General features: G+C 65.0%; 1 protein-coding gene across 1 annotated transcript; it reads left to right on the top strand.

Annotated features, from left to right (window-relative positions):
* The first annotated feature begins 2,029 nt into the window (after positions 1 to 2,029).
* On the top strand, positions 2,030 to 10,016 carry SLC8A2 (solute carrier family 8 member A2). Its single transcript, XM_074531812.1, has 7 exons — positions 2,030 to 3,835; positions 4,799 to 4,902; positions 4,995 to 5,012; positions 7,238 to 7,362; positions 7,456 to 7,555; positions 8,309 to 8,584; positions 9,611 to 10,016. The coding sequence occupies exons 1-7, from the start codon at positions 2,085 to 2,087 to the stop codon at positions 9,985 to 9,987; spliced, it is 2,751 nt and encodes a 916-aa protein (XP_074387913.1). The 5' UTR covers positions 2,030 to 2,084; the 3' UTR covers positions 9,988 to 10,016.
* The last annotated feature ends 3,003 nt before the right edge of the window (positions 10,017 to 13,019 follow it).

Here is a 13,019-nt window from a genome sequence, read left to right as displayed (position 1 = left end):
GGATCCGCTCCGGTTCGGATCCGCTCCGGTTCCGGTTTCCGGGTTTCCGGCGGTTCCGGGGGGGTTCGGCTGCGGGGGCGGCTCCGGCTCCTCCTTGGCAACCGCGCGGTTTCCATGGAAACGGGGATGGGGGAGGGAGGGGGAGGGGGAGGGACCGCGAGCGGCGGGGGAGGGGGAGGGGGAGGGGCCGGAGCGGAGCCCGGAGCGGAACCGCGGAGCGGAACCGGAGCCTGGAGCGGAACCGGAACCGGAGCGGAACCGGAGCCCGGAGCGGAGCCGGGGATCGGAGCGGAACCGGAGCCCGGAGCGGAACCGCGGATCGGAACCGGAGCCCGGAGCGGAACCGGAGCCGGATCGGAACCGCGGAGCGGAACCGGAGCCCGGAGCGGAACCGGAGCCCGGAGCGGAGCCCGGAGCGGAGCCGGAACCGGAGCCCGGAGCGGAACCGGAGCCTGGAGCGGAACCGGAGCCCGGAACGGAACCGGAGCCGGATCGGAACCGGAGCCCGGAACGGAACCGGAGCCGGGGATCGGAACCAAACCCATAGATACGAACCGGCCCCATAGACCTGAACCAGCCCCATAAATCTGAACCTGACCCATAGATCTGAACCAGAGCCAGGGATCAGAACCGGAGCCAGGATACGAACCTGACCCACAGATCCAAACCTGACCCACAGATCCAAACCTGACCTATAGATCCAAACTGAACCCATCGATCCAAACCTGAACCCATAGATTCAAACCTGACCCACAGATCCAAACCTGACCCATAGATCTGAACCTGACCCACAGATCCAAACCAGACCCACAGATCCAAACCTGACCCATAGATTCAAACCTGACCCACAGATCCAAACCTGACCCACAGATCCAAACATGACCCCACAGATCCAAACCAGACCCACGGATCCATCCCTGACCCCATAGATCCAAACCTGACCCATAGATCCCATCCAGACCCACGGATCCATCCCTGACCCACGGATCCAAACCAGCCCCAAGGATTTAAACCTGACCCATAGATCCACACCGGCCCCATGGATCCCAGCCTCCTATCCAGCCCCACACCCCTGATCCCATAACCCAGGCCCCACATCCCAAACCCCACAATGTGACCCCAAACCCCACACCTGACCCCATATCCCACACCCCACACCCCACACCCCAAACCCCACACCTGACCCCAAACCCCACACCTGACCCCACACCCCACACCCCACACCCCACACCTGACCCCAGCCCTCCCGCCCCGCAGGCTCCTCCAGGGGCGCCATGGCCGTGCCCCACATCCCTGACCCCAAACCCCACATCCTGACCCCACACCCCAAACCGCACATCTGACCCCATATCCCACATCCTACACCCCACATCCTGACCCCACACCCCACACCCCACACCCCACATCCTGACCCCACACCCCACACCCCACACCCCACACCTGACCCCAGCCCTCCCGCCCGCAGGCTCCTCCAGGGGCGCCATGGCTGTGCCCCACATCCCTGACCCCACACCCCACACCTGACCCCATATCCCACATCCCACACCCCAAACCCTGAGCCCACATCCCACATCCCACACCCCACACCCCACACCTGACCCCACATCCCACACCCCAAACCCCACACCCCAAACCCCACACCCCAAACCCCACACCTGACCCCAAACCCCACATCCTGACCCCATATCCCACACCCCACACCCCAAACCCTGAGCCCATATCCCACACCCCACACCCCACACCCCACACCTGACCGCAGCCCTCCCGCCCCGCAGACTCCTCCTGGGGTGCCATGGCTGTGCCCCATATCCCACACCCCACACCCCACATCCTGACCCCACACCCCACACCCCAAACCCCACACCCCAAACCCTGAGCCCATATCCCACACCCCACACCCCACACCTGACCGCAGCCCTCCCGCCCCACAGGCTCCTCCAGGGGCGCCATGGCTGTGCCCCACATACCACACCCCACATCCCCAATCCCATAACCCAAACCCCACATCCTGACCCCACACCCCACACCCCACACCCCACACCTGACCCCAGCCCTCCCGCCCCGCAGGCTCCTCCAGGGGCGCCATGGCGGCGCTGGGCCCGGCGCTGGCGGCCTGGCTGCTGCTGAGCCCTCGGGGCTGCCCCACGGCGGCGGCGGCGCCCCCCGACGGCCCCAACGGGACGTGCCACGGCGGCTCCACGCGCTGCCAGCCCGGCGTGCTCCTGCCCGTGTGGCAGCCGGACGAGCCGGCGGCGGGCGACAAGGCGGCGCGCGCCATCGTCTACTTCGTGGCCATGATGTACCTGTTCCTGGGCGTGTCCATCATCGCCGACCGCTTCATGGCCTCCATCGAGGTGATCACGTCGCGCGAGAAGGAGATCACGGTCACCAAGGCCAACGGCGAGACCAGCGTGGGCACGGTGCGCATCTGGAACGAGACGGTCTCCAACCTGACGCTGATGGCGCTCGGCTCCTCGGCGCCCGAGATCCTGCTGTCGCTCATCGAGGTGTGCGGGCACCGCTTCCAGGCCGGCGAGCTCGGCCCGGGCACCATCGTGGGCAGCGCCGCCTTCAACATGTTCGTGGTGATCGCCGTGTGCGTGTACGCCATCCCGGCGGGCGAGAGCCGGCGCATCAAGCACCTGCGCGTCTTCTTCGTCACGGCCTCGTGGAGCATCTTCGCCTACATCTGGCTCTACCTCATCCTGGCCGTCATCACGCCGGGCGTGGTGCAGGTGTGGGAGGCCTTCCTGACGCTGCTCTTCTTCCCGGCCTGCGTGGTGTTCGCCTGGGCGGCCGACAAGCGCCTGCTCTTCTACAAGTACGTCTACAAGCGCTACCGCGCCGACCCGCGCAGCGGCATCATCATCGGCACCGAGGCCGAGCGCCCGCCCAAGGACCTGGAGGCCGACGGCGGCTTCCCGGCGCTGCCCGAGCCCGAGCCCGGCGCGTCGCCGTCGCCGACGCCCGAGGAGAAGGAGCTGGACGAGAGCCGGCGCGAGGTGATCCAGATCCTGAAGGACCTGAAGCAGAAGCACCCGGAGAAGGAGCTGGAGCAGCTGCTGGACGCCGCCAACTACATGGCGCTGGTGCACCAGCAGAAGAGCCGCGCCTTCTACCGCATCCAGGCCACGCGCCTCATGACCGGCGCCGGCAACGTGCTCAAGAAGCACGCGGCCGAGGCGGCGCGGCGCTCCCCGGCGGCGCCCGGCGAGGATGACGATGAGGATGAGGAGGATGAAGCGTGCAGCCGCATCTTCTTCGAGCCGTGCCTGTACCACTGCCTGGAGAACTGCGGCTCGGTGACGCTGGCCGTGGCGTGCCAGCAGGGCCTGGGCGCCAACCAGACCTTCTACGTGGATTTCCGCACCGAGGACGGCTCGGCCAAGGCGGGCTCGGACTACGAGTACAGCGAGGGCACGCTCATCTTCAAGCCGGGCGAGACGCGCAAGGAGCTGGCCATCGGCATCATCGACGACGACATCTTCGAGGAGGACGAGCACTTCTTCGTGCGGCTGCTGAACCTGCGCGTGGGCGACGCCGAGGGCATGTTCGAGGCCGACTCCGAGGACCACCCCAAGGGCAAGCTGGTGGCGCCGCTGGTGGCCACGGTGACCATCCTGGACGACGACCACGCCGGCATCTTCGGGTTCCGCGAGCGCTCGGTGCGCGTCAGCGAGTGCCAGGGCCACGTGGAGGTGACGGTGGTGCGCAGCTCGGGCGCGCGCGGCACCGTCATGGTGCCCTTCCGCACCGTGGAGGGAACCGCGCGCGGAGGAGGCGTCGACTACGAGGACGCCAGCGGGGAGCTGGAGTTCCGCAACGACGAGACGGCGTGAGGAAGGGCAGGGGAGGAGGAGGAGGAGGGTGGGGATGGAGGAGGAAGAGGATGGATGATGGATCATGGATGGATGGATGGATGGATTGCATGGATGATGGATGGATGGATGGATGGATGGATGATGGATGATGGATGGATTGGATGGATGGATGGATGATGGATGGATGGATGATGGATGGATGATGGATGGATGATGGATGGATGATGGATGGATGGATGATGGATGGATGGATGATGGATGGATGATGGATGGATGGATGGATGGATGGATGATGGATGGATGGATGATGGATGGATGGATGATGGATGGAAGGACTGCATGGATGGATGGATGATGGATGGATGGATGGATGGATGGATGGATGGATGGATGGAAGGAAGGAAGGAAGGAAGAGGAAGAGGATGGTTAGGTTGTTGGGTGGATGGAGATGAAGGAGGAAGAGGATGGATGGATGGATGGATGGATGGAAGAGGATGGTTGGGTCATGGGTTGGGTGGAGATGGAAGAGGAGGAAGATTGGTCATGGATGGATGGATGGGGGAGGAAGAGGACGGTTGGGTTTTTGGGTGGGTCATTGGCTGGGTGGAGATGGAGGAGGAAGAGGATGAATGGATGGATGGAAGAGGAAGAGGAGGGATGATGGATGATGGGATGGATGGATGAATGGATGGAAGAGGAAGAGGAAGGATGGATGCTGATGGCCTTGGATGGATGAAGGATGGATCACGGCTAAATGGATGGATGGAGACGGAAGGTGATGATGACGATGAATGATGGGGACAATGGTGGATGATGATGATGGTGATGATGGTGATGATGACAATGGTGATGATGATGATGATGATGACGATAATGACAATGGTGGATGATGATCCTGATGCTGCTGAATGATGATGATGATGATGATGATGACGATGATGACCCTGAGGCCGAGGCCGCCCCGTGTCCCGCCCCAGGAAGACGCTGCAGGTGAAGATCGTTGACGATGAGGAGTACGAGAAGAAGGAGAACTTCTTCATCGAGCTGGGGACGCCGCGCTGGCTCAAGCGCGGCATCTCGGGTACGGGGACACGAGGGGACACCGGGGAGGGGACACTGGGGGGACGCTGGGGGGTCACGGGGGTCTCACCGCTGTCCCCTCTCTCTCCTCAGCTCTCCTGCTCGCCCAAGGTAGGAGCCTTCGGCCTCGGACGCGCCCCATGACCATGGATGTGCCATGAGCGTGTATGTCGCCGTGTGCCACGCCACGGTGTCCTCGTGCCACCGCCCCGTCAGGTGTCCCCATCGTGTCCCCACTGTGTCCTCATGGTGTCCCCATTGTGTCCCCATGGTGTCCTCGTGCCACCGCCCCGTCAGGTGTCCCCATCGTGTCCCCACTGTGTCCCCATTGTGTCCTCATGTCCCCATTGTGTCCCCACGGTGTCCTCGTGCCACCGCCCCGTCAGGTGTCCCCATCGTGTCCCCATTGTGTCCTCATGTCCCCATTGTGTCCCTATGTCCCCCCACGGTGTCCCCATGGTGTCCCCATGGTGTCCCCATGTCCCCCCACGGTGTCCCCATGGTGTCCCCATGTCCTCACCATGTCCTCATGTCCCCATGGTGTCCTCGTGCCACCGCCCCATCAGGTGTCCCCATCGTGTCCCCATCGTGTCCCCCCATTGTGTCCTCATGTCCCCACACCATGTCCCCCCATGGTGTCCCCACGGTGTCCCCACGGTGTCCCCTCATGCAGGGGACGGCGAGCGGGCGCTCTTGGCCGAGGAAGAGGAGGTGCGGCGCATCGCCCACATGTCCCCTCACGATGTCCCCATGGTGTCCCCATGTCCTCACCATGTCCCCATGTCCCCATGGTGTCCCCACGGTGTCCCCACGGTGTCCCCTCATGCAGGGGACGGCGAGCGGGCGCTCTTGGCCGAGGAAGAGGAGGTGCGGCGCATCGCCCACATGTCCCCACGCCATGTCCCCATGGTGTCCTCATGTCCTCACCATGTCCCCATGTCCCCATGGTGTCCCCACGGTGTCCCCATGGTGTCCCCACGGTGTCCCCTCATGCAGGGGACGGCGAGCGGGCGCTCTCGGCTGAGGAAGAGGAGGCACGGTGCATTGCCCACATGTCCCCATGTCCCCACCATGTTCTCCATCATGTCCCCATGGTGTCCCCACGGTGTCCCCATGGTGTCCCCATGGTGTCCCCACGGTGTCCCCATGTCCCCACGGTGTCCCCTCATGCAGGGGACGGCGAGCGGGCGCTCTCGGCCGAGGAAGAGGAGGCACAGTGCATTGCCCACATGTCCTGCCCACATGTCCCCATGTCCCCACCATGTTCTCCATCATGTCCCCATGGTGTCCCCATGTCCTCACCATGTCCCCATGGTGTCCCCACGGTGTCCCCTCATGCAGGGGACAGTGAGCGGGCGCTCTCGGCCGAGGAAGAGGAGGCACGGCGCATCGCCCACATGTCCCCTCACGATGTCCCCATGGTGTCCCCATGTCCTCACCATGTCCCCATGGTGTCCCCATGGTGTCCCCATGATGTCCCCATGTCCCCATGGTGTCCCCATGGTGTCCCCTCATGCAGGGGATGGCGAGCGGGCGCTCTCGGCCGAGGAAGAGGAGGCGCGGCGCATCGCCCACATGTCCCCATGCCATGTGCCCACCATGTTCTCCATCATGTCCCCATGGTGTCCCCATGGTGTCCCCATGTCCCCACGGTGTCCCCACGGTGTCCCCTCATGCAGGGGACGGCGAGCGGGCGCTCTCGGCCGAGGAAGAGGAGGCGCGGCGCATCGCCCACATGTCCCCATGCCGTGTCCCCATGGTGTCCCCATGCCACGTCCTCACCATGTCCCCATGGTGTCCCCATGGTGTCCCCATGATGTCCCCACGGTGTCCCCTCGTGCAGGGGACGGCGAGCGGGCGCTCTCGGCTGAGGAAGAGGAGGCACAGTGCATTGCCCACATGTCCCCATGTCCCCACCATGTTCTCCATCATGTCCCCATGGTGTCCCCATGGTGTCCCCATGTCCTCACCATGTCCCCACGGTGTCCCCACGGTGTCCCCTCATGCAGGGGACGGCGAGCGGGCGCTCTCGGCCGAGGAAGAGGAGGCACAGTGCATTGCCCACATGTCCCCATGTCCCCACCATGTTCTCCATCATGTCCCCATGGTGTCCCCATGTCCTCACCATGTCCCCACGGTGTCCCCACGGTGTCCCCTCATGCAGGGGACGGCGAGCGGGCGCTCTCGGCCGAGGAAGAGGAGGCGCGGCGCATCGCCCACATCGCCCACATGTCCCCATGTCCCCACCATGTTCTCCATCATGTCCCCATGGTGTCCCCATGTCCCCATGTCCTCACCATGTCCCCACGGTGTCCCCACGGTGTCCCCTCATGCAGGGGACGGCGAGCGGGCGCTCTCGGCCGAGGAAGAGGAGGCGCGGCGCATCGCCGAGATGGGCAAGCCGGTGCTGGGCGACAACCGGCGCCTCGAGGTGGTCATCGAGGAGTCCTACGACTTCAAGGTGACCCTGGGGACACCTCGGGGACACCTCGGGGCCGCGGGGCACGGCCGGGGGACACGGCCTGACCGTCCCCGCTGTCCCCGCTGTCCCCAGAACACGGTGGACAAGCTGATGAAGAAAACCAACCTGGCCACCGTCATCGGCACGCACTCGTGGCGAGAGCAGTTCCTGGAGGCCATCACCGTCAGCGCAGGTGCCACCGGGTGTCCCCAAGTGTCCCCACGTGTCCCCGAGGGGTCCCCGGTGTCCCCAAGTGTCCCCAAGGTGTCCCCGAGTGGTCCCCGGTGTCCCCCCACCATCCCCAGGGTCCTCGGGGTCACCGTCAGCGCAGGTGCCACACAGTCCCCGGTGTCCCCAAGTGTCCCCAAGGTGTCCCCGAGTGGTCCCCGGTGTCCCCAAGGTGTCCCCAGTGTCCCCTTGGGGTCCTCAAGGTGACACCATCCCCAGTGTCCTCAGGGGGGTTCCTGTCAGAGCAGGTGGCACGGGGAGCTTGAGGTGTCCCCAAGGTCCTCTTGGGGTCTTCCCACCTTGCCCAGGGTCCCCTTTGGCCGCCACCTTGGTGCCACCACCCTGGGGACCCCAATGCCACCACCTTGGGGACCTCCAACCCCAGTCCCACCACCCTGGTGACCCCAATGCCACCACCCTGGTGACCCCAATGCCACCACCTTGGGGACCCCAACCTTGATGCCACCACTTTGGGAGACCCCAATGCCACCACCTTGGGGACCTCCAACCCCAGTCCCACCACCTTGGGGGACCCTCAACCTTGATGCCACCACTATGGGGGCCCCCAACCTTGATGCCACCACTTTGGGAGACCCCAATGCCACCACCCTGGTGACCCCAAACCCAGTCCCACCACCTTGGGGACCCCAACCTTGATGCCACCACCTTGGGGACCCCAAGGTGCCTTGTTGGTGCCACCGCCCCGGCGTCCCCGCAGGTGACGAGGACGACGACGACGAAGGGCGCGAGGAGCGGCTGCCGTCGTGCTTCGATTACGTCATGCACTTCCTGACGGTGTTCTGGAAGGTTCTGTTCGCCTGCGTGCCCCCCACGGCGCTGCTGGGGGGCTGGGCGGCCTTCGGCGTCTCCATCCTCCTCCTCGCGCTGCTCACCGCCCTCATCGGGGACCTGGCGGCGCACTTCGGCTGCACGCTGGGCCTCAAGGACTCGGTCAACGCCGTGGTGTTCGTGGCGCTGGGCACCTCCATCCCCGGTGAGGGACCTGGGGACGTTGGGGACACCTTGGGGACATCATCTGGGACATGGGGACATCATGGGGACACTGGGGAGAACAAGGGACAGGGACCCTGGGCCTCAAGGACTCGGTCAACGCCGTGGTGTTCGTGGCGCTGGGCACCTCCATCCCCGGTGAGGGACCTGGGGACACCCTGGGGACCTTGGGGACACCTTGGGGACACCCTGGGGACATTGGGGACACCCTGGGGACATCATCTGGGACATGTGACACAGGGTGGGATCAGGGACAGGGCCCCAAGGACTCGGTCAACGCCGTGGTGTTCGTGGCACTGGGCACCTCCATCCCCGGTGAGGGACCTGGGGACACCTTGGGGACATTGGGGACATTGGGGACACCATGGGGACACCCTAGGGACCTTGGGGACATTGGGGACATGGGAATGTGGGAATGGGATCAGGGACAGGGCCTCAAGGACTCGGTCAACGCCGTGGTGTTCGTGGCGCTGGGCACCTCCATTCCCGGTGAGGGACCTGGGGACATTGGGGACACCCTGGGAACATTGGGGACACCTTGGGGACCTTGGGGACACAGGGTGGGATAAGGGACAGGGCCCCAAGGACTCAGTCAATGCCATCCCTCTGATGTCTCCAATGTTCCCGGTGTCTCCAGTGTCCCCAGTCCCCACAATGTCCCCAACACCCCCAACATCCCCAATGTCCCCAATGCTTTCAATGTCCCCAATGTCCAGATTGTCCCCAACACCCCCAATGTCCCCAAATGTCCCCAACACCCCCAATGTCCCACCATGTCCCCAACACCCTCAATGTCCCCAACGTCCTCAGTGCCCCCAATGTCCCACTATGTCCCCAACGTCCCCAATGCCCCAACACCCTCAATGTCCCCAATGTCCCCAACACCCTCAATGTCCCTGACTGTCCCCAATGTCCCCAATGTCCCCAATGCCCCAACACCCTCAATGTCCTGACTGCCCCCAATGTCCCCAAATGTCCTGACTGTCCCCAATGTCCCCAATGTCCCCAGACACGTTCGCCAGCCGCGTGGCCGCGCTGCAGGACCCCTGCGCCGACGCCTCCATCGGCAACGTCACGGGCTCCAACGCCGTCAACGTCTTCCTGGGGCTGGGCCTGGCCTGGTCGGTGGCCGCCGTGTACTGGGCGGCGCAGGGGCGGCCGTTCCGCGTCCCGCCGGGCACGCTGGCCTTCCCCGTCACGCTCTTCACCATCTTCGCCTTCCTCGCCATCGGCGTGCTGCTCTGGCGGCGCCGCGCGCCCATCGGCGGCGAGCTGGGGGGGCCCCGCGCCCCCAAAATCCTCACGGCCGGGCTCTTCCTGCTGCTCTGGCTGCTCTACGTGCTCTTCGCCAGCCTGGAGGCGTACTGCCACATCCAGGGGTTCTGAATGGGGGGACTGGGGGGACTGGGGGCACTGGGGGGACTGGGAGGGGTTGGGGACACCGTGGGAACAGGGACAGATGGACAGGGACAGGGACAGATGGACAGGAACCAGCCCCTGGGGATCACTGCCACATCCAGGGGTTCTGAATGGGGGATACTGGGGGGACTGGGGGGACTGGGGGGACTGGGGGGGACTGGGAGGGGTTGGGGACACCGTGGGGACAGGGACAGACGGACAGGAACAGGGACAGACGGACAGGAACCAGCCCTTGGGGATCACTGCCACATCCAGGGGTTCTGGGGGGGGGATACTGGGGGGACTGGGGGGACTGGGAGGGGCTGGGGACACCGTGGGGACACCGTCGGGACAGGGACAGACGGACAGGGACAGGGACAGACGGACAGGAACCAGCCCCTGGGGATCACTGCCACATCCAGGGGTTCTGAATGGGGGGGATACTGGGGGGACTGGGAGGGACTGGGGGGACTGGGAGCACTGGGAGGGGTTGGGGACACCGTGGGGACAGGGACAGGTGGACATGAACAGGGACAGACGGACAGGGACAGGGACAGACGGACAGGAACCAGCCATTGGAGATCACTGCCACATCCAGGGGTTCTGAGTGGGGGGCTGGGGGGACTGGGGACACTGGGGGGGACTGGGGGGGACTGGGGGGTCACCGTGGGGACAGGGACAGACGGACAGGAACCAGCCCTTGGTGACAACTGCCACATCCAGGGGTTCTGAGGGGGGATACTGGGGGGGACTGGGGGGGACTGGGGGGACTGGAGACACTGTGGGGACACCGTGGGGACAGGGACAGATGGACAGGAACCGGCCCTTGGGGATCACTGCCACATCCAGGGGTTCTGAATGGGGGGGATACTGGGGGCACTGGGGGGACTGGGGGGGACTGGGGGCACTGGGAGGGGTTGGGGACACCGTGGGGACAGGGACAGATGGACAGGGACAGGGACAGACGGACAGGAACCAGCCCCTGGGGATCACTGCCACATCCAGGGGTTCTGAGGGGGGGATACTGGGGGGGCTGGGAGGGGTTGGGGACACTGTGGAACCACTGTGGGGACAGGGACAGACGGACAGGAACCAGACCCTGGTGATCACTGCCACATCCAGGGGTTCTGAGGGGGGGATACTGGGGGGGCTGGGAGGGGTTGGGGACACTGTGGAACCACTGTGGGGACAGGGACAGATGGACAGGAACCAGACCCTGGTGATCACTGCCACATCCAGGGGTTCTGAGGGGGGGGGACTGGGGGGACTGGGGGGGACTGGGAGCACTGGGAGGGGTTGGGGACACCGTGGGGACAGATGGACAGATGGACACGAACAGGGACAGACGGACAGGAACAGGGACAGACGGACAGGAACCAGCCCTTGGTGACAACTGCCACATCCAGGGGTTCTGAGGGGGGGATACTGGGGGGACTGGGGGGGCTGGGAGGGGTTGGGGACACCGTCGGGACAGGGACAGACGGACAGGAACAGGGACAGACGGACAGGGACAGGGACAGACGGACAGGAACAGGGACAGACGCACAGGGACAGACGGATAGGGACAAGGACAGATGGACAGGGACAGGGACAGACGGACAGGGACAAGGACAGACGGACAGGGACAAGGACAGACGGACAGGAACCAGCCCCTGGGGATCACTGCCACATCCAGGGGTTCTGAATGGGGGGGCACTGGGAGCACTGGGAGATGGCATCCGGGGACAGGGACAAGGGGACAGGGCCATTGTCACCTCCCCCAGGGTCCCCACGTTAATTTGGGGTCCCCCCCCCACCATGTCCTCTCCCCCACCCCAGGGACCCTTGGGCCACCTCAGGGACCCCCCCAGGACCCCCCCAAATTTCCCCCAAGGACCCCAAATTTCCTCCCCTGGAGACCCCAAATCCCCCCCAAGGGACCCCAAATCCCTTCAGGGACCCCCAAACCCCCCCCAAAGGACCCAAAATCCCCCCCTGGAGACCCCAAATTCCTCCCAAGGGACCCCCAAATCCCTTCAGAGACCCCCAAATCCCTTCAGGGACCCCCCAGCCCCTCTCCCCTCCCCCCTCCCGGGTCCGTTTCTTATCTCGCAGCGTTTTTTAAAGGGTGGGGGAGGGGCGCGGTGGGGGCGGGGCGCAAAGGGCGGGGGTGGAGGGGTGGGGGGAGGGGCGCCCCCCGGAAAAACCAAAACGAGGAAAAAGAAAAAAACAAAACAAAACAAAAAAATCAAAAGAAAAATTAAAAACCAAAAAAACTCCAAAAAACGCGGTCCCGGCTGTGACTGAGCGCGCGCGCGAGGGATCATGTGACGTCACGCGCTCGCAATGACGTCACTCCTAGTCCCGCCCAGGTGACGTCACTCATTTTTTCCTCCACTCCGTCACGGCTCCGGCCGTAAAGCGCGCGGGAGCAGCTGCCGCAAAGCGCGGCGCGTTGCCATGGCGACCGGAGGGACTGACGGCGTTACCACGGGAACCGTCCTGGAGACCCCAAAACTGCCGGGGGACCCCCAAAGTCACCTCAAGGACCCTAAAATCACCCCGGGGACCCCCAAACCTACCCTGAGGACCTCAAAGTCACCTCAGGGACCCTAAAATCACCCCGGGGACCCACAAGCCCCGTGGGTCCCCCTCAGAAGCGGGACCCGCCGTAAAGCGCTGCCGTGCAGCGCCGCGTTACCATGGTTACCCCCGCACTGCCTCACATAGCGCGCCGTCGTCATGGCGACGCCCTTGCGACAACCGTAAAGCGCGGAGGGGGGCGGGAACAGCGGGGTTGCCATGGCGACAGACCCGTGAGGCGGGCGGTGCCATAGAGGGCGGAGGGGAGGCGGGAACAGCGGCGTTGCCATGGTGACCGGCCCGTGAGGCGGGCGCTGCCGCAAAGCGCGGAGGGGAGGCGGGAACAGCGGCGTTGCCATGGTGACCGGCCCCTGAGGCGGGCGCTGCCGTAAAGCGGGGAGGGGAGGCGGGAACAGCGGCGTTGCCATGGTGACCGGCCCCTGAGGCGGGCGCTGCCG

This window comes from Zonotrichia albicollis, chromosome 39, assembly GCF_047830755.1.
Source record: "Zonotrichia albicollis isolate bZonAlb1 chromosome 39, bZonAlb1.hap1, whole genome shotgun sequence".
In the NCBI taxonomy this organism is placed as follows: Eukaryota; Metazoa; Chordata; class Aves; order Passeriformes; family Passerellidae; genus Zonotrichia; species Zonotrichia albicollis.
The sequence above is the reverse complement of the archived record's forward strand: the minus strand, read 5'-3'. Positions and strand labels throughout refer to the sequence as shown.

What these genes read in the sequence shown, in the direction of transcription:
- SLC8A2 (XM_074531812.1), top strand. Translation starts at nt 2,085, where the DNA reads ATGGCGGCGCTGGGCCCGGCGCTGGCGGCCTGGCTGCTGCTGAGCCCT. An exon ending in TTCCGCAACGACGAGACGGC is followed by an intron (nt 3,836 to 4,798) that starts GTGAGGAAGGGC and finishes GTCCCGCCCCAG; the next exon opens with GAAGACGCTGCAGGTGAAGA. An exon ending in AGGAGTCCTACGACTTCAAG is followed by an intron (nt 7,363 to 7,455) that starts GTGACCCTGGGG and finishes CGCTGTCCCCAG; the next exon opens with AACACGGTGGACAAGCTGAT.